The 21795-nt window shown below is 36.6% G+C and overlaps 1 protein-coding gene across 7 annotated transcripts in view; it reads left to right on the forward strand.

The window, feature by feature from the left end:
- The window catches only part of ELF1 (E74 like ETS transcription factor 1), a 97280-nt gene extending 81501 nt beyond the window's left edge, over positions 1 to 15779 (forward strand). For 6 of the 7 annotated variants that reach the window (XM_033104983.1, XM_033104987.1, XM_033104982.1 and 3 more), the window contains exons 6-9: positions 3815 to 3898; positions 4631 to 4823; positions 5938 to 6390; positions 13761 to 15779. In XM_033104983.1, coding sequence (XP_032960874.1) covers positions 3815 to 3898; positions 4631 to 4823; positions 5938 to 6390; positions 13761 to 14364 — 1334 coding nt within the window. In that variant the 3' untranslated portion in view covers positions 14365 to 15779. Of the gene's footprint in view, positions 1 to 3814; positions 3899 to 4630; positions 4824 to 5937; positions 6391 to 9316; positions 9364 to 13760 lie in introns of all 7 variants that reach the window. The other variant, XM_033104988.1, reaches the window with a different exon arrangement.
- The last annotated feature ends 6016 nt before the right edge of the window (positions 15780 to 21795 follow it).

Raw genomic sequence — 21795 nt, forward strand, 5'->3', positions numbered from 1 at the left:
GAAAATATTTGCAAATCATGTATCTGATAAGGGGTTAATAGCGAAACTATATAAGGAACTCATACAATTCAATATCAAACCCCCCCAAAAAAAATCTGATTAAAAAATGGGCAGAGGACCTGCATAGGTATTTTTCTAAGGAAGACATTCAAATGGATAACAGGTACATGAAAAAATGCTTAGCATCACTCATCATCAGGAAAATGTAAACGAAAACCACAATGAGATACCACTTCATACCTGTTAGAATGGCTGTCATCAAAAAGACAAGAAATAACAAGTGTTAGAGAGGATGTGGAGAAAAAGGAACCCTCGTACACTGCTGGTGGGAATGTAAATTGGTTTTCCACAGCCATTATGGAAAACAGTAGGAGGTTCCTCAAAAAAATTAAGAATAGAGCTATCATATGACCCAGCAATCCCTCTTCTCTGTATCTACCCGAAAAAATTTGAAAACATCTGTAAAGATACATGTTCCCTTAGGTTCATTGCAGCTTTATTCACAGTAGTGAAGACATGGAAACAACCTAAATGTCCTTCGACAGATGACTGGATAAAGAAGGTGTGGTACATATACACGATGCAATACTACTCAGCCATAAAAAAAATGACAAAACCTTGCCATTTGTGACAAAATGGATGGATTTGAGTGTATCGTGCTAAGTGAAATAAGTCAGACGGAAAAGGGAAAGTACCAAAGATTTCAGTCATGTGAGATGGAAAACAGAAAAGAACAACCAAACCAAACAAAACAAAACTCATAGACACGGGCAACAGTCTGGTGGTTACTAGAAGGGAAGGGGGATGGGAGGAGGATGAAGAGAGTAAAGGGGGTCAGAGATATGAGTAAGAGACTAGATTTTGGGTGGTGAGCACACAATGCAATATACAGAATCATAATTATAGAATTACACACCTGAAACTTATATAATGTTATTAATTAATGTTACCAAGTAAATACAATGTTATTAACCCATATTACACCAATAAATTTAATACAAAAAATTTTTTAAATAAAGAAATTTAAAAGAAAAAATACATGACTAGTTGGTTACCTGTGGATTGGGCAGGGTGGGGAAAGGTGAGATGTAAAGATTACAAAGGGGCACAAAGTATTTTTAGGGGTGAAGAATGTGTTCGTTACCTTTTTTTTGTTTCCCCAGAGAGAACACCTTCACCTGACTTTTATTACAGTATATTGTTATAATTGTTGTATTTTATGATCAGTCATTGTTTGTTTTTTCAATTAGTTTCAGGCATACAGAACAAAATAGTGATCAGACATTTACATAACTCACAAAAGGTAACCCCAACAGGTCTACTACAACCGATACTGTACAAAGCTATTAGAACATTGCTGACTAAATTCCCCATGCTACACTACACATCCCCGTGATTATTTTTTTAAATTATAGTTGACGTTCAATATTATTTCTTGTCAGTTTCAGGTATAGTATGTTCATTATCATGAATGTTGTGATGGTTTCACAGGTGCATGCATATGTCGAAACTTATCACTTTATAAATTTTATTTTTTGTTTATCAAATTATAAATTTTAAGCATATGCAGTTTATTGTGTATATCAATTATACCTCAGTAAAGCTGTTTTCAAAAAGTAGAAGACTAACATTCTACTTAATGGTGAAAGACTGATTTGATAAAGAATCAAATAGAATACAAAATACATGGGTTAAACAGGAGAGTAGTCACTGCTTAAGAGAGAAACATTGAGCTCCAATATAGATCTTATGTAGAATTAAAAATATGAAAGAGTTAGAGATGTGGGGATTGAATGAAAAGGTCTGCATTTCCTCAAAGCTCCAGGAGGACAGACAATAGTTTAGTGGTTACCAGAGGGTAAGGGGGGAGGCGAGGCGGATGGTAGATGAGGGTAAACGGGGTCAAATATATGATAATGGAAGTAGAACTGACTCTGGGTGGTGAACACACAAAGTGATTTATAGATGATGTATTACAGAATTGTACACTTGAAACCTATGTACTTTTACTAACCATTGTCACCCCAATAAATTTTAATTAAAAAAAGAAAAAAAACTCCAGGAGGAGAGAATATATAGAGTAAGGAAGAGGCAATATTTCAAGGATAGTGACTGAGAATTTTCCAGAATGATGTTAATCCTAGCATGGTGAATCCTGAGTAGTGTAACTAAAATAAATTTAGGCCTAAATTCAGTATAATAAAAATGCAGAACAACAAAGACCCACTCCCCACCAAAAAAGAAGAAACAAATCAGGGAGAAACTAGATAATTGATTTTTAAATTGACAGCTTAGAAACTCCCAGTAGAGGCTGAAAGGGTTGGATATCTTCAAAGTATTGACAAATAACTGTTAAATCAAAAATTCTGTACTGAACTAAGCTTTAATTCACAAAAAGCTGTGCACATTGCCACCCTGAATAGTGAGGAAGATGTTGAAGAGAATGGATATTGGGTAGGCTACCAATAGTGTCATGAGTAAATGTAATAGAGGAAAACTGTGGGATAAAGAAAATGGTATCTATCAGAAAAAGCAGGTAAGAAAGCATCAAATGAGATGGTAGGAGGGATGGGGGCTAACTGAATTCTTGGCTTCTGACACTTGTTATCATGAACAGTCAGCCAGACGTATCGGCCTCATGAATGGGTTCTCTGCAGCGATGGAAGCTAAGACACCTGGCTGACTGGGTTCCACCTTTATACACGTGGTAGTCTTACAAGGGGCCTGGACAGTGACCTTTTTTGACCCTCTTCTCCCTGACTATCACTCACCCTGATTTCAGAAATGCTTTCCTGTGCAGTTTGCCTGGGCATGATGGGTTGTTACTAACCTTGTGACTTCAGCTCTAGAATTCTGCTTTTCTAAGTTACTGCCCTATGTTAACCCAGAATCCACCCTTGTGATCCAGACCAGAGAGAGAGTCAGCTTCAAGAATGTAGGAGTAAGAGGTACTAACTATGTGAAGTATCCAATTGTGCTTAATCGTCCTTGTTTCTCGTATACAGAACGGTACTTGGTTCAGACAGCACCATCATCTCTACCTATAGAATCACAGGCAACATGGGCACCACGTATTCTAGATAAGTGGCAAAAGATCACACAAGGCATTTGAATATTTGGTTGACCCAGACTAAGGCAGCAGAAATACAGGTTAATACCATTGGAATGGACTTGTTTAGAGATTGGATGACGGATAACCATAAAGTCTGTTTGTTGTGAGCTGAAAGAAATATAGAAAAATGAGATGTTTAAAAATACACAGGAAAATAAAAATTGACTATATCATTTACCAAAATTCGCCTCACTTATTTTTCATATCTTTAGAGTTTTGAGAAGTTTCCAGTATTTGAGAACTAACTATGCAGAGATGTATTTAGAAGAGAAAAAAGCTGAAAATCCACTTCTACCTTAAAAAGCTTTTATAACCAACAACAGACAAACCTACATAGCTTATTTTTGGAGCTCAAATTTTATCAGCATCAAGAATATTCCCCTGAATTTTAAGAAAACATCGTCAGTATTGTCACCTCAAAGACAAGATGCAATGTTTTAAACTCAACCTCATTTTCACAAATGAGCCAAAGTATCATTTTCAAAGTGTTTGTGATCTAACCTACATTAATGTGCAATTTTTACTGGTAATTTTTCTTTTAATAAATAGTACTTAAGGAGCCCAATATATGTAATCCATGTATAAAGTATTTAGCATTTGAAATTTAAGATAAAGAACAAAATAGCATTTATAAACAGCTAAATTGTCCTTTCACTCATACTTTTGAGAGCACATACTTATGCAGAGCTGTTCTGATTTCAGGGAGAAAAACTAAACCACCACGACCAGATTCCCCAGCCACTACACCAAACATATCTGTGAAGAAGAAAAACAAAGATGGGAAGGGTAAGTACTACTGTGATTTCCCTATCATACTTACGGATCAAATAGTATTCCGATTATTTTTTGAGCTCAAGCTTTAAAATGTCTATGTTTTAAGCAGAAACCACCAGCTTTCGTGACATGTTAAAATGGAACTTGCTGCTGTCACATGCTTATAAGATACCATTGCCACTTTCTGTAAAGAGAGTGCTAATAATGAAATCCAAAGAAATCCGTTTAGAAGATTTTCACTCACCTGTCAAAATAATCCACTCATTCATTTAATAATGAGTCTTGGAAGAGTGCAGCCAGATTAGGTTTTCATTTTATAGACATTTTATTACATTGTGTTGGAGTTTGAGTATTTTAATAACTGCTGCCCAAATTTGAAGAAAATTGTTATGGCTAATCCACGGGCTCTGATAGAAAGAGAATGACTATTGAAAGGTTTTGTACAAGTCTTTTTTACTGTTTTTTCTGTTATGGTTCTTAGCAGGAAAAAAATCGTCTTAAAGAGCATTGTCCCTAAGTCATCACAAATCTAATTGGCAAGATTGCTATGTTGATATTTATAGGACTAATAAAAAGATTGCTATTAGGCCCTAAAAATTACAATCATTATATTACCAATACGAACTGAATTGTATAATATTTTTGCATAATTATAGATGGAATTTGTAAGTCTTTTAGTTTTCTTTTATTGTGCTCTTTCAAATGAAATTTTGGTCAGTTAAAAAGAAATTGCTTTTGTTTCAGGAAACACAATTTATCTTTGGGAGTTTTTACTGGCACTGCTGCAAGACAAAGCTACTTGTCCTAAATATATCAAATGGACCCAGCGAGAAAAAGGCATTTTTAAATTGGTTGATTCTAAAGCAGTGTCCAGGTTGTGGGGGAAACACAAAAACAAACCTGATATGAATTATGAGACCATGGGGAGAGCTCTCAGGTATGTGAAGTTTCTGTTGTTCTCTGTGTTAAGAATGTAATTTACTGAATACTGAAAAATAGATTACTTCTAAAATGTTAAGGAATTTTAAAAATGGTGAACTTTATTTATTGAAGTGCTAAAACCACACTAACAGAAATCAGTATGCATTTAAATAGAAATGTTATTTCAATCTAGGAAAATGTTTGCCTTCCAAAAAAGATCTTCACGAAAATAACAGGTATTTTATTTATAAAGGGGTCAGAGAATGTTAAGCTATCATCAGGAACTGTACATTAACCACAGGGCTCATATGTTTTGAGCCATTAAATTCAGCACAGAGTACAAATAGTGGTGATGCAGGTATATAATAAGAGGGTGCATTTTAAAACATGAATCTCAGGGATGATGTATAATATATTTTGATGTAATAAATTAATGCTTTGAGGATAATGTTAGACATTGAAAATTTTCAATTGAGATATCATTTTATTCAAGATATGCATGTATTTGAGATTTATTAGAAATAGCAATGATGTGCTAATTTGATGACCTTCTTAAACTAGAACTCTGTTTAATTGCAGTTTTTTTCTTAACATACCCTTTTTGGTTAATAGTTTAATTACAATTATTGACAAAATTTGAATCACTTTTATTTGTGCGTCATTAAATTTTTTACAGAAAACTGAATTAGATTTACAGAATCAAATTTAAACTGGTTGGAATGTTATGGGGAGCTATGACAGGGAAATAATTTGAGGTTGGTACTGGATCCGTTTATTCCCGCAGGTTAGCCAGAAAGGGTACAGAAAAGAAGAAAAGTGAAGGCTAGAATAATCCGTGTACTTTATGAACAATCACCTAATTAAAATTGGTTTTCAATTTGGTGGGTAATAGGACTTTTATCTATCTGTGAGTAAATGTGTGTTTTACATATATTTAGAAAATAATGTTTTTAATTATAGAATCTTATATATATATATTTTAAAAACTGCCCTTCATTTAGAAATTGTTTTCGCGCTTGTTTCCAACTTGCAACTTTAGTTTATGATTAGGAAATTTTTACTTTGGTGACTATTATTTTAACTTATGTTTAATTGAATAAAATACTGATAAAAATGTCTGCTTTGAATAGGTATTATTACCAAAGGGGTATTTTGGCAAAAGTGGAAGGTCAGCGCTTGGTGTATCAGTTTAAGGAAATGCCAAAAGATCTCATTTACATAGATGATGAGGATCCCGGTTCCAGCATAGAGCCTTCAGATTCATCACTGTCGTCTTCAACAACCACTTCAAGTAGGAACCAAGCAAGCCGATCAAGAGTATCTTCAAGTTCAGGGATAAAAGGAGGGGCCACTACAGTTCTAAAAGCAGGGAATTCTAAAGCTACAAAAACCAAAGATGCTGTGGAGGTGGCACAGCCATCAGAGGCTCTGCGGACGGTGCAGCCCACACAGCCTCCGTATCCCACCCAGCTCTTCCGGACTGTACACGTGGTGCAGCCAGTGCAGGCTGGCCCAGAAGGAGAAGCCACCGTCATCAGCTGCGTGCAAGACGAAACATTCAATTCCTCGGTTCAGAGTATCAGGTGAGACAACGCAAGTTACGAATGTATTGGATTCTGTTCCTGACCAAAGCCATTATTTGTTAAGTGGGTCAAGATTCAGAGTGACAATAAAATTGATACAGATTTCAAGCTAGAACTCTTGGTCAATAGACCATTTCAAGCAGCAGTGTGTATTATATCAGACCTCTGGTTATATATATCAGTGATTCCTTTCTTTTTCAACTTTGACATTACTTGATGTTATTTTATCAATTGAAGTCTAGTCCACTATACCTTTTTATAACCGGATTGATCTGTACAAGAAGGGATCCTCATATAAGAACACCCAGAGAAGGGTTTCAGATCTTTTTTCAAACAGAGTCAGAAGCTGTAAAAATTCAGCATAGATTGGCATATCGTGACCTTTTGGAATGCATTGAGTTCCAAGAAATAAATATTATTCCTTGGGAAGATCCTATTATGGAACAGTTCCAAGTTCAAATAGGTAGGGAAGCCAAGAATCTAAGTTCCTCTTTTTCAGGCTTTTAGAGTGGCAGAAGTTGGAAGAGTAGTTTTTTTGGCTTAATGAAATCAAATTTGCCTCGTAGCCCCAGGGAAGATACAAACCAAGACCAAGAAAACCCTATCTGCTTTAGACTGATTTTTGCAGAAATCTGGGAGGGTTCTTGGCTGATTTAGAATTGGAAAAGGGAGGAAGGCAGAGAAAATTAGATAGATATTGGTAGCAGTCCATTTTTGTTTTTCTACTGTCATGAATTTCCAGAACATAAAGTATAAAAAACATAGGAGCCCTTCCAAATCCAATAAAAATGATTCTTTGATTATTGTCATTAGCCAATTATTGTCAACGTCAGTCTTACATGTCTATATTCCAGAATATAAATGCTAGATTTTTGTTCAATTGATCTTGAAGCAAGTCAACATTACCTAGACTCAAAATAGACTTAGGTGATTCATTCTTTCTTGTATAGTCCATATAAACCTTTGACATTGTGAAAATCGAATTCTCTTAAATCGTCAGTTGACTTGCAAGAAATATGAAGATCACATTTTTTCCATTTTAATTGGATAGGAATGATACCTTTAACTGACATTAAAGAAATACTTATTTAGCTCTCTATTTCCTTTTAATATTTTATTTTTCTCCAGATGCTACTGGTTACATGTGATGACTGAGTATCTAATTGGAAGTATGTGGTTCGTCCCATTGGTTTCTAGGCTCTTTGTCATCTTATCATTGTATGTGTTTGTGTTGATAAGGAAACATACAATGGCCACAGCTAATCACTCGCGCCCCCTTCTTTGAGTGATTCAGTGGTTTTTTTAGCATCTGTAATCAAAATTTCCTTTAGAGACCTTGAGAATAAAACCAAACCAAAAACATAAAGAAAAACACCCCACCCCTCTACCTCTGAAAGAAATTAAATTGTGATATTGTTTTGGATACTTAATTATCCTGCATATCAATTTCTGAATAAGACTCAGGGTCGGATATAAAAATATTGTAATTATTCTTGATGTACCTTTCAGAATTTTCACTTCCAAGATCCCTGAGTCTGTGGACTCTGTGCCTGCTTTTTGCCTCTAATATTTTTTCTCTTCAGTCCAATTTACATATTACAACTACGTGTAGCTTTGCTATGTGCCTTCTTGCAGCTTCTGTGAGATCTGTGTTGCACAGTGTGCATTTTAATTTCCGTAGCCGCACTAGCTGCCAGCTCTCCCTCCACTCACATTTCTTCCTTGCTCTCAGCTAAAGCTGACTGCTTGCCTTTGCCTCAATCTCCTACATAAACCGGGTGTTTTCGTTGGCTCTAATGCCCATCTCCTCCTCTATATTTAAATCCGTAGGAGCCAGATCTTACTCATTGTCCTTTTCCTAGCACCTAACATAGTATCTGGCACCTAACACCTCTTCATATTTATAGAATTTATTTTGAAGCAGTATATATATTCATTCTTTAATCTCGTAGAGCAGTGAGTTCTCTAAGTGGACTACTTATAGAGTGAAGAAATACAAAATTTAATTTTTCAAACTTTTAACATACTTTCTTATAGACCTCATTGTATATTTATGTGTACATATATACACAAATACATTCTAAATCATTCCTTTGACTTTTAAAACAATTCTTCTCTCATTTGGTTCTATCTTTTGTTTTCCACCCTGAAATCCTACTTACTTTAAAGCAGTTAAACCTTTAATTAAAAATTTTCCCCTGATACAGCAACACTCTTTGAAGACTGACAGCTGCTGAATATAATTACTCAGGTTTTGTTGTTATTTTACTGTTTTCTAGTATATAGAAAGTAAAAGTGTTAAATAAGTTTCAAGCAAATTGTGCATAACTCTGAAATTTTAACATTATTAGATTAGTTTTTCATAAGATTAATTTCTTGTTTATTGATTTCTTTTTAAATACGCATTTTTAAATTACCCCAACTTTTTATTATGAAAAATTTCATAAGAAACATTGAAATAGTACAATGAACACCAAATTTACCGTCCACCTAGATTTTCAATTGATAGCCTTTTTGCCTTATTTGTTTTCTCTCTGTATTTATTTATACCCTTTTTTCTGTGTGGCTATTTATCAAGTAAATGGACATTGTTATGACATTTCACCCCTAAATATTTCAACCTACAATTCTTAAGAATAGAGACATTATCCTAAATGACCATATTATCCCTTCTAAAAAGTTAACAATAATTTGGCTATATCTTTTTTGATTTCATGACCGCTTATTAATAAAATCAAAGACCTTTTAAAGATTTTTCTTCTGTAATTGAGAAAAGGTGGAATAATATGACTTAAAATAATATTAATTATTAAATTAATACAAGAGCTGACAGTTTGAAAACACTATTTCATACACTTTACATATATTAATGTATAGAGTCCTCACTGCTCAATGAGGTGTAGGTAATATTATTCCTATTTTACAGATGAGGAAACCGAGGCAAGGAGAGGCCCAGGAGCCTGGTCACATCTAGTAAGTGGTGGAGACAGTGTTTTAATGCAGTTTAGTCCAAAGCAGTGAGCTTAATGATTTGTCCTACTGCCTGTTGATTCACATAAATCGCATGAATTATCAGTTACTTACAATGAAGTAGCAACATGTTTTTTCTTTTCTCAATTTATTTCCCTTGCTCATTTCTTTTTATCTCGCATAATTGCATGTATTTATGTTGAAATCGATTAAGCGTTTCTTAATTGATTTATGGTATATGTGCTTTGTTTTTACAAATTTTAATTTTGACTCTGGCTTCATGTTATTCAAAGAAACAACAACAAAAATACACCTCTGGTAAAATATTTTCCTAAAATTGGCCCTTGGTGAAGTGGAAGTCCATATACCTACCTAGCATAACTTCTTTCTCTGTAATGTTTACTCAAGCACTAACAGTTTTCTCTTAGGGTCTTTTAAATAAATTAGCCTCTGAAAATGTATAATCTGTAGGTTATCTTAAAAACAGTGTAATGGAGTGAAAAGAAAGTAGGCATAATCTTTCAGCCTTCCAGCTTTGTGAATTATTAGATGTAACATTGAATTATATTTAATAACTATTCTGAGTCCGTTTTCTCATATACCAAATAAAGGTGATAATACTTAACCTTACAGGTGGTTATAACAATTAAAACACTTCTGACATTTGAGTAGATACTCAACAGAAGCTAAGCGTATACAGCCATGCACCACATTTCGGCCAATGATGGGCCACATGTATAGACGATAATGGAGCTTATTGTCCTATAAGAAATAGAAGGATATGGGGTTCAGGAGGAATTCTTTTTTCGTCTGACAAGCAGTATCTGTGGGGCTTGGCAGTAGACTCCCTTTCACTCACAGAACCCCAGCTTAGGGCCCACAGATCACACCCCGTCTGTCAGCCACTGACCTGTCTCTGCAGAGGAGTCTGGCCCCCCAGCACTGCACATTCAGGGTGCCACAGCCCTTCCAGAGCCAGCCTGATGGTTCAGAGCACGTGGCTGTCACGTCTTGGCTCAGGACCGAAGGTCCTGCACAAGGACACAGGTCCTCAGGAGCTGCCTAACAAGGTTAGGTGCCCCCGTCGCTATGCTGAAAGCTTCCTGTGGTAGCGGGGACCGGCCTGTCCCTGGACTCTGGAATATTTTCAGGTTGTCGTGATGTAAAACATAGATAGGTTTGATTTCTTCCGTCACTTCAATGCCAGAGAAAGCCCTTTGTGCCAGATTGTCAGTGGAACCAAAAACAAATTTCCAAAGTCAAAACACTGAGTCCCCAGCTCTATACTCTTTCCATGTTAAACAACCCCGTTTCTCTAATGACTACCACACAGTTCCTTAATCTGACCACTGTTCCAGCACGCAATAGCCAAAACCACGTTGCCATGACGACCCCCTGTGCTCCTCCATCTCTCCACCTTGATTTCTTATTCCTACTGGTCCTCAGGCCACCTCTCACTCCCTCCTGACAGTCACTATTGTGACACACGCCTTTGCCAGCCACTTTCTCAGTATTTCCCATCAGTCCAGCCCACATCGCTGTTCAGGGAGCAGCCCTGACAGCTCCGATGTTCTATTTATGACCCTGTTGGAGAGAAGTAGGGGAAGAGTTTGTGGGACAGTGTTTATAGTCTGCAGTGGGGGGGCACGTCCTAGGCCTTCACAGCCCGCCCCCACTCGCTCACTGGCTCACTCAGAGCCACTGCCAGTCCTGCAGGCTCCAGTGATGGTAAACGCCCTGTACAGGGGACCGTTTTGTATCCTTTCTACCACATTTTTACTGTACCTTCTCTGTGTTTAATACACAAATACTTACCATTGTGTTACAGTTGCCTCCAGTATTCAGTACAGTAACGTGCTGTACAGGTGTGTAGCCTAGGAACGATCGGCTGTACCATTACCCTAGGGGTGTCGTGGGCTGTACCACCTCAGTTTGTGTGAGCACGCTCTGTGACGTTCACACCGCGCCGAAATCGCCTAACGACGCGTTTCTCAGAACGTACCCCCGTCATTATTCAAGGCATGATTTATGGTCAATCTTCGTTAGCTTCAGAAAGTTGCAGGAATTTTACATCACCAGTGTTTTACCATTTGGTTGCAAGAAGCTTAGGAGATTTTTTTAAAAGTAGTTAACTACAGCTTTTTTTACATAATACAATTTAACCAGACACAACTGACAGCTTAACCATTAAGAAAAAAATATTAAAGATTCCTGTGGGTGGGAAAAGGCTATATAGTACTTTATCCTTTAATCTGAATTTTTTATTAGTGAAAATTGTTTTAGAATTTAAATAAACCAGTATATTTACATTGTAGGTACTGTAGATGAGTGTGTGTGTGTGTGTGTGTATATATATATATATATATATATTTCCTGGCAGATGGTAGTCAGGTGTTTCTATTTTTTCTAATTTGAACCAAAGTCTAGTGGTAACCCTGGTGAACAATATGGAAAATTTCCAAGTCCATTTTTGCTTGTGCCATACCTAAAAGAGGGAAAGAGGATTGGGAGAAGCATGTATTAAAGAGTTGTACCTGCTCACAGTTTAAAGATGTAAGAGGGAATAGCCATCCTTCGATGAAGTCACTCAGGACTTAGGAAATAACAGGATGTTGAAATGGTTGAGCACGTAGGTTCTGTCTGTCTGATGGCCTCTTATCTAACTTCACATTATGCAGACTGTTCAACCTCTTTGTGCATTAATTTTCCCATATGTAAAATGGGTATAATAGTACTGACAGGGGTGGCAAGGCTATACATATTTATAGATCCAATCTGTATGCTTACTGTATGCCAAGTACTGTTTTATCTATAAGTAAATGTACATGAACTCTGGGCATGGGAAGCCCTTGGGTCTTTTTTATTCAAAAAATGGTATCTGGCTGTGGGATCAGGCGCCATACCCAGGCTCAGATTCCACCCGAGATATCCCGACTCAGGTGGGCAGGGGGAGAAGAGAGACGCAGTGTGTTTTGGAAAAGCTCCCTGGCTCCCAGAGTGACTCTGTATCCTTCTCACTGCCTGCCCAGTGTTAGTACATCTGGCCTTTATTCCTAGCCACACTCTGCCCACTGATGAAATCTTTGTTCCCCGATTTTTAATCTCTGCTAGCTCCTTCCCCAGAGCCGCTGACAGTGGTGACTTTGGTGGCAATCTGAATTTGGGAGCCGGCATCCTGCATGAGTGGGTGGGCTCTCAGTCCCCCTGGGTCTTTCCACTTCCTTTGAACTGAGTTGCACTGAGTCCTCTTTTCATCTTTTCACCAACCCATTTGTTTTCTCCTCCAGAATTTCATTTCTCACATGTGTGACAGGCCACGTAACTGTAACTTCCTGAAATTCACCAGTAATAATCTAGCAATAATTAACATTTGGTTTATGGGAACTAATCTAGGGGTTAGCCATTTGAAGTAGCAGTAATCTATCTTTTGTAAAGTAGCTTTACGGAATTCAGAGGAACCACAGTTGAGTTCCAGATGCTGAGTTTTTTTCAATTGCTTTTATTTTATATTAACAATGGATGTAACCATAAATTTCACAGTTGTGAACTTTTAAAATTACATTGGCTCATAGTATCTGTCATTTATGTACCTCTTCAATAAATGGGCCTAACAACCTTACATAAACTGGATTGTACATTAATGGACTTTATGTTAAATTGTAGCTTTATAACTAAATTTTGTGAAAATTATTTGAGATGAGGAAACTGCTAATACAAGCCTCTGTGTATTTTTTCCAAAGCTTGGCTTTATTTTTTGCTTTCTCTGCCAGCTTAAAGAACCCTCTCAAGTTAATTATACTCATGACTTGTTTTATGTAATATAATAGGAACTGTGAACTATTAAAATTTTTTGATAATTCTGTCACGTATGAATTTAAGGCTGAGGTTTTGTTTATTTTAGTTAATGAGCATTTTTCCTGTCTATGTATAGAAAAAGAGGTTGAAAACAATTATAATCATACGAAGTTTGGTCATTGTGGATGAGCATGTTGATGACATTTCCCCTCAAATATTAAAATAACGAGAGTGAATTCATTTGTTTTAAAATTCCTAATTTTCTTTCAAGCAGCTCATACATGACCTCCTTGCCAAACATTTTGATATCTTCCTCCTTCCCTAACAAAATTGCTCCCCACTTTGTGTTAATGTGACACTTTGTACAGACTTTTTTTTTTTTTACCAGATGCTATCATAGTGGCCTGACAGTTTGGTGTTGGGCATTTCTATATGTACAGTGTTTAATATAGGGTCTGGCACCATGTTTATTATGTTGTTGAACATATGGGACGTAGCATTTGAAATATATAACTCACATTTTGTCAAAATGACTTGTCAATGGTAAAGTTTTAAATGATGTGGAATATGGTAATTTTCTCGCTTTTATTTCATAATCTCAATAGGACTATACAGGCTCCCACCCAGGTTCCAGTGGTCGTGTCTCCTGGAAATCAGCACTTGCACACAGTAACACTCCAGACAGTGCCAATCACAACAGTTATAGCCAGCACAGATCCATCGGCAGGTGCTGGGTCTCAGAAATTTATTTTACAAGCCATTCCATCCTCACAGCCCATGACAGTACTGAAAGACAATGTCATGTTGCAGTCTCCGAAGCCGGGCTCTCCTCCTGCAATTGTCTTGAGCTCCGCCCAGGTACAGCAGGTGCTCACTAGCAATGTGCAGTCCATTTGCAACGGAACCGGAACCGGCAGTGTGGCTTCATCTCCGGCCTTCAGTGCTACGACCCCTGTGGTGACCTTTTCTCCTCGCAGTTCACAGATGGTCGCCCACCCACCTGGCACTGTAATCACTTCAGTTATCAAAGCTCAAGAAACAAAAACTCTTATACAGGAAGTAGAGAAAAAGGAAGTGGAAGACCATTTGAAAGAAGACACTGAGAAAACGGAGCAGCAGCCTTACGTGGTGGTGGTTTCCAGTTCCAATGGATTTCCCTCTCAGGTGGCTATGAAACAAAACGAACTGCTGGAACCCAAGTCTTTTTAATGAAAATACCAAAGGAATTATGGGTGATTATTTTTGTATTTGAACATTTCCAATTGTATGCAAACTATCTGATTCTAAGACAAATTCTAGAGATGTTCCTAATTTTGTAGTAAATTACAAAAAATAATAGAGTTAATTTTGACTTAGCTAGAGGAGAGAGGAAAACCAAAGTGTTGCTCTTTATTCTCTAAATGTTTCAGAATTCAGTTGTGAAGGAACAGGCATTTTATACTATGAAGACATTCTTTTGAAGATTTTTTTTCAGTTGCTATATCATAACCATTTTTAAAGTTTCTTTTTTAATTTTACATTGTATTATCTTTTCTGATTCTTTTGTAAATACAATACTTAAATAGAACAGGAAATTTATATAGGAACTATTTTCATTCCACTTGTATAAGTTAAGTCTTGACTCTTTCAAATGCAAGACACCTATTTTATGCTTTGTTAAAATTACGATTTCACTAGATTGACTTCAGTTGGTTGCACTGTATAAATAAACTATGAATATGTAAAATATAACATTAAACATTGAAATGTGCCCATGATACTATACGGCTGAACCTGTCTCAGAAGCAGGATAGTATAAAAGCATCAACTGAAGAGTGGCTCCTACTAACTAGTCATGTCACCTTGGGCAAGCCACATGATCTTTTTGGGGCTCAGTTATCACATAAAAGAACGGGTGCATTGGAATAGATGCAATGATCTTCAGTTTCTACTTCTGAATTTTATGATTCTAACTCCTCTATTTTAGTTATATCAATTAAAACATTATCAACTTATTTCCTAATGTAAATAAATATAGCTAAAATATTGCAGAAAATAAGTGTCCCTACCAGATTCATTCTTCTATTATCTGTAAGACCTGCTATTAACCTGAATTCTTCCTACTTTGTTCATTAATTCTTTCGGCCCCTGTGCACTGTGGTCCATTAGTAAACTTTTGTTGTTGAGTGCTAAAGGATGACACTGCTGATCAGAAAGAGTCAAGACTCTTTCTTAAGGGCCCAGAAAGCTACCAAGCTGTGGGCTAATCTGTTTGAGTAGTCGCTATAAAAGCATAATTGCTTTATATTTTGGATTTTTTTTTTTTACTGGGAGTGGGGGGGTTTGCATACAAAGATAATATACATATATATCCAAGTTTCTGAAATAAAAGTTTTTAGATTACTTTTTCAATTGTAAATAATGTACATTTAATTTCACAAGAAAAATTGTTTTCTGCAAATTTTCTAGTATAGGAAAGAGAAATTTTTGTAGATGAAAAAATCATGTTTAGAGGACTAATGCTACATGTTTTCATATTACAGAGTGGATTTGTATTTAAACAAAATTTAAATTTTGGAATCCTCTAAACTTTTTTTGTATCTTTAATTGGTTTATTATTAAATAAATCATGTAAAAAATTCTCAGTGTTTGTGTTTTCAAGCAAATATTTCTTAACAAGTATTCAGAAAATGTTGCTCGTATTTACAGTGTTATTAAATGTTTATGTAACAAACTCCATTAGTCAGGTTAGAATTGCAAAACATCATCCTCTCATTTTTCCTTTCTACCACTCCAAATGGCAGTTTCCAAACACCACACAATGGATTACCAAGCTCCAAAGATTAGAAAACAATAAGATGTGCTGCCATTTGCGACAACATGGATGGATCTTGAGATTATCATGCTAAGTGAAGTACGTCAGACAGAAAAAATTGAGAACTATACGACTTCACTCATATGTGGGATATAAAACTGAAAGCAACACAGGAACAACACAAACAAACAAAAACTCACAGACACAGACAACAGTGTAGCAGTTACCAGAGGGTAAGAGGAGAGGCAGTGGCGATAGAGGAGAATAAAGGGCGTCAAATATGTGGTGATGGAAGGAGAACTGACTTTGGGTGGTGAACACACAATGCAATATACCATCAATGACTTAGTCATGTGTTGGGAAGCTGGACAGCCAAACAAAATTGGTGCTCTACAGAAGGAATCAGGGCAGAATGATGCAGGCTACTACCACCCATGCACACCCTTCTTGCTATTCGTACACTTTCAAAAACGCTCACGCCTACAGGAAACGTATTTCGTTCCCAGAGAGATGAGCCAGTCTCATTCAGTTACCTGATCCAGTTTCATAACGAGGATCCAGGTGGTACACAGTCCTCGTTTTCAGATCAGCTGTGGCTCCCTGGTTCCTTTACCTTCAACACCTAGTCTGAGCACTGGGAAGAATACTCCCTCCAGTGCTTCTCAGCTGTAGAATACGTTTGATGCTGTAAGTTTGATGCCCTGTCTCGGCGTCACCATTTTCCCAGCCCCGAATAGTTTTGTCCTCAGTGCCCTCCATTCTGCCTTGTGCACCTGGCCGGTTGTATGTCGTAGGGTCTGTCTGCTAGCATTCCACTTCCAAACACCAAATTGTCAGTTTGGGTTCTTGGTCACTAGCAACAGAGATGGATTCTGGTTTTCAGCATAAAAGATTTCATTAGAAGACTTGTGCAGCTGACAGAATAGACAAAAGCATAGAGAACGTCAATCCAAGTTGCAGAGCTAGGAACAAATTGCAAAACTACTGCACAACTGGTGAAACTAGCCACTGTTACTAAGCACTAAATACTGCTTTGTACCACTGTCTCTACTACAGAAATTTGATTTTGATACAGGTGCTACTTCACCTACAGAAAATTAAGGAAGGTCCTATCTTGATTCATTGTGTCAACTAGCTACTAATTTATGTAATTGGCAGGGCCTAGCTCAAGTGTGCAAGCCTTTAACTCCAAGGAGAGATGCAAGTTCAGCTTCTCAACTAGTTTGGCATTTCAGCCTCCGTAGAGGAAGTTGCCTCAGTGGGAGCTAAGATTCAGGGAATCCCCCAAACAGGCAGGAGCTTAGATTCTGAGCAGGCCAAAAGAATGACCAATGTTCTCTGTAAGGGCAAATCCAGATTTTTGTGGGGACTGGATTTATACAATTTGATGGTTGGGTGGGTGAGGAGGTCTTACTTGGGAAAAACACAAAATTAGAATACCAAATTAAATAGAGGGTTTGAAGGGGCTTATGCAAATAAACATCCCTAAAGCTATAATTGCCAGCTCTTTGTGTCCCCTTTCCTTTCCAGACCTCACTTCACTCTGCTTCCCACTATCATAGAGCCCTTTCATTTCTCCCCTCGGGGTACACACAAGACTATAATAATTACTTGCTGATACGTGAGATTCCAACACTAGATTGTGAAGAGCCAAGGTTGTAGTCATTTTAGTACCCTCAGTCCCAAGTGTACTATCTAGACATAGTAGGTACTCAACGTTTATTAAATATATAACTAAACTACATGTTCTCCTTGCCTGTTTTCATGCTCATGTTGATAGGTTGCTGACTACCATCTGTATGCTGATGGTTATCAGTTCTTTTATACAGCTCTGAACTTGTTTTAAAAATGCCTTTATAGAGCTGTAATTCACATACAATAAACTGCACATATTTAGAGTATAAACTCATGAAATCACCCTCAGTGAGCAGTGAACTTACGCGTGCTTGGTTCCGTGACCCGAAAGTTTCCTTGTGCCCCTTTGCAATCACTCTCTTGCTGTTCCTCTCTGCTCTTGACCCATGCCACCCCCAGTCAACCAGGGATCTGCCATCTGTCACTATGTATTGTATTAGTGTGCATTTTCTAGGATTTTATGTAAATGGAATCAAATAGTGTGGACTGTTGTTTGTCTGGCTTCTTTCACTTACAATTATTTTGAGATTTATCCGTGTTGTAGTGTGCATCAATAAATGATTCCTTCTATTACTGGGTGGTAGTCAAATACATGGATATACTACAGTTTATCCACCTGTTGATGGACATTTGGGTTGTTTGTAGTTTTCAGCTCCTACTAGTAAAGCTGCTGTGAATATTTCTGTACAAATCTTTCTATGGACATCTATTTTCCTATCTTTTGGGTAAATACCTAGGCTGGGTCATATGAGGGTTGTATCATTTTTCATTCCCACCAGCAGTGTGAGTCTTCCAGTTGCTCTGTATCCTCTCCAACGTGGTCAGTCTTTTATATTTTAGCAATTTTAATGGGTGTGCACTGATACTGACTGCATTGTGGTTTTAATTCGCATTTCCCTAATGACTAATGCTTTTGACCTTTTCATGTGCTTATTTGTGTATCTTCTTTGATGAAGTGATTGTTAAAATTTTTTTGTTTTTAAATTCTGTTGTTTTCTTATTACTGTTTTGAGAACACGATTTTCTGGATATGAGCTCATCATCAGATGTGGCTTGCAACGATTTGCAAATTGCAGGAACTTTTTAATTTTGGTGTAGTTTATCAACTTTAATGGACCTTAAAAAGACGTGGCTTTTGGTGTCATGTCTAAGAAATCTTTGTTTAAACCAAGGTCACAAAGATTTTCTTTCTTCTAGAAGTTTTACAGTTTTGAGTTTTACATTTAGGTCCATGATCCATTTTTTTTTTTTAGATGGTGCAAGGTATGTATGTATTGAAGTTCACAATTTTTTTTGTATAAATCCAATTTGTTGAACAGACTGTCCTTTTCAACTATGCTTTCTACCCTGAATTACCTTTGGATGTTTGTCCATATATGTATGGGTCTATTTGTGGACTCCATTCTGTTCTATTTGCTCATCTTTGTGCCAATACAGAAATTGATGTGTTGAAATCAGGTAGTGTTAGTTCTCCAACTTTATTATTTTTCAAAGTCGATTTGGCTATTCTAAGTCTTTTGTATTTCCATTTGAATTTCAGAATCAGTTTGTCAACTTCTAAAATGGAAAAATCCTATGCATTTTGCTTGGGATCATGTTGAATCTATGGGCCAAGTAGGGAAGAACCAACATCTTAATATTGAGTCTTCTGACTCATGAACGTAGAGTACCTCTCCATTTGTTTACGTGTTCTTTAATTTCAGCAATGTTTTGTAATTCTCAATGTATATGTTTTGCACATACTGTGTCAGATTTTTCAGTCTAGTATTTTTGATGCCATTGTAAATGTCATGGTTTTTTAAGTTTCAAATTGGTTGTTCATTTATTTTGTTTTAAATCGTTTCCCCCCTATTTTATTGAATCATCAAGTGCACAAATCTTAAGTATACAACTTGATAAAATTTTACATCTGAACACATTGGTGTAATTACCACCCAGGGTATGTAACATTTCCTGCATCCAAGAAGGTTCCCTCATGGCTCATCCGAGCCAGATCACCCTCTGATGTTCCTCACCATATAGTTTTTTGTGTTTTTTTAGTATAAGTGCTGCTGAAGTGAGCACTTTTGTGTTTTTTTAAATCTTCATATAAATGGAATCAATCAGGATGTACTCTGTCTGGCTTCTTTAAACATTATTTGTGATGTTCATCCATACTGTTGTGTGTATTGGTAGTTCATTCTTAATCATTGCTCTTTAATGTTTTTCTCCTGTGAAAAGACATTTACGTTATTTCCAGGTTTTGGTATGTGAATAATGCTGCAATTCAATCTTCTTGTACAGGAACTTAAGTACTCTTTTCTCTTGGGTATGTGCCCATTGTAAGAATTAATGGGCAATAAGGTATATGTATGACTAGTATTAATAGTGTCAAAAAGTTTTCTAAAGTAGTTATAGTAATTTATACTTCCGCTAGCAATATATGAAAGTTTTAGGTGTTCCATATCCTTACCAATGCTTGATACTGGAATTCGTTTTAATTTTAAACATTCTGGTGGGAGTGTTTAGTATTGTGATTTTAATGTCAGTAATATAGTTATTGATAAAGAATTTTTCATACGCATATTGACCGTCTAGAGAACATCTGAAAATGAACCAATGTAATTCACATTAACATGTGAAAGAAAAATACATATGAATTTTTCAGTGCAGGCATTAGATATTGAATGCTTTCCCCTGATGCTACAACCAAGAAAGGAAGTCCATTATCACTACTTGTATTCAACACTAGAGCAGATCTCCTAGCCAGTGACAGATGGCAAGAAAAATAAAAGATCTAATGATTGCACAGAAAGACATTAAACAATCTTTATTCACAGATGACAAAATTGTGATCACAGAACTTCTAAGAGAATCTACAGAGTATTAGAAATAATAAGGGAACTTAGCAAGATGGCTGAATATAAGGTCAATATGTAAAAATCAGTAGTTTTTATATACTAGCAACAAATAAGTAGATACAAAAAATTTTAAAAGCCATTTAAAATAGCATTAAAACCAAATACCCAAGATTTAAATCCAGTGAAATCTATGTAAGAACTTTACACTGCAACCTACAAAGCACTGCTGAGAGAAATGAAAGACCACTTAAACAAATGGAGGGGTGTACGATATTCATGGATTGGAGGAATCATCATTAAGATGTCAGTTTTCCCCAACTAGATCTATAGCTCCAATGCAACCCCAATTAAAATCCCAGCAAGGTTTTGTTTGGTTTTTGGACATTGACATGCTCATTCTAAAATTTATAAATAAATAGAAATTTGCAAAATTTATAGGATAATGGAAATACCAAAGGACTTAGAATAGCCAAGGTAACCATGTAACCGGGTAGAAAAAGTTATAGGACTTCAGGACTTTTTATAAAGGTTCATGAATTAAGACACTGTGGTACTGGTACAAAGTTAGACAAACAGACCAATGGAATAAGAACCTGGAAACAGACCCACATATATATGTAGTCATTACTTTACACAGTTGCCCTAAGAATTTAGTGGGGAAATGACAAATGGCGTTCTTGTCAATAAGTAGGGCTGGGTCAACTGGGTATGCATATGGGGGGGTAGGTAATGAACCTTGATTCCAACTTCATTCCTTTCACAAAAATTAATTTGAGATAAATCATAGATCTGGATAAGTGGGGTAAAACAATAAAGCAGCTAGAAGAAAACACAGGAGAATATCTTCATGGCTTTGGCATAAGCAAAGCCTTATTATGTATGATATAAAAAGCATTGATCATAAAAGATCAGCAAACCCAGACAGTTTACCTCAAATAAATATTTCTGTAATTCTTACCTTCTTCTCCATCCCTACAATCACTGATTTAAGAGTCACTTTGGCCTGTAAACCAATTGTCTCCCAACAGCTATTCTCCTTTCCCCTTTAATCATTCTTCCACAGCAAAGATAGAATAATGTACTTAAAAATGCAAACTTGACTGTTAATGCCTTTTTTGATTAAAAATCCTTATAATGGGTTAGCATTATTAAGAGAATCCCATCCGGGCAGCCGGTTAGCTCAGTTGGTTAGAATGTGGTGCTCTTAACAAGGTTGCCACTTCAATCCCTACATGGACCACTGTGAGCTGTGCCCTCCACAACTAGATTGAAACAACTACTTTACTTGGAGCTGATGGGTCCTGGAAAGGCTGTCACGCGGGGCGGCCTGCGGGGTCTCTGGTCCCGCTCCCCACATAAGAACGCAGGATA

Source organism: Rhinolophus ferrumequinum, chromosome 4, assembly GCF_004115265.2.
Source record: "Rhinolophus ferrumequinum isolate MPI-CBG mRhiFer1 chromosome 4, mRhiFer1_v1.p, whole genome shotgun sequence".
NCBI classification, from domain to species: Eukaryota; Metazoa; Chordata; class Mammalia; order Chiroptera; family Rhinolophidae; genus Rhinolophus; species Rhinolophus ferrumequinum.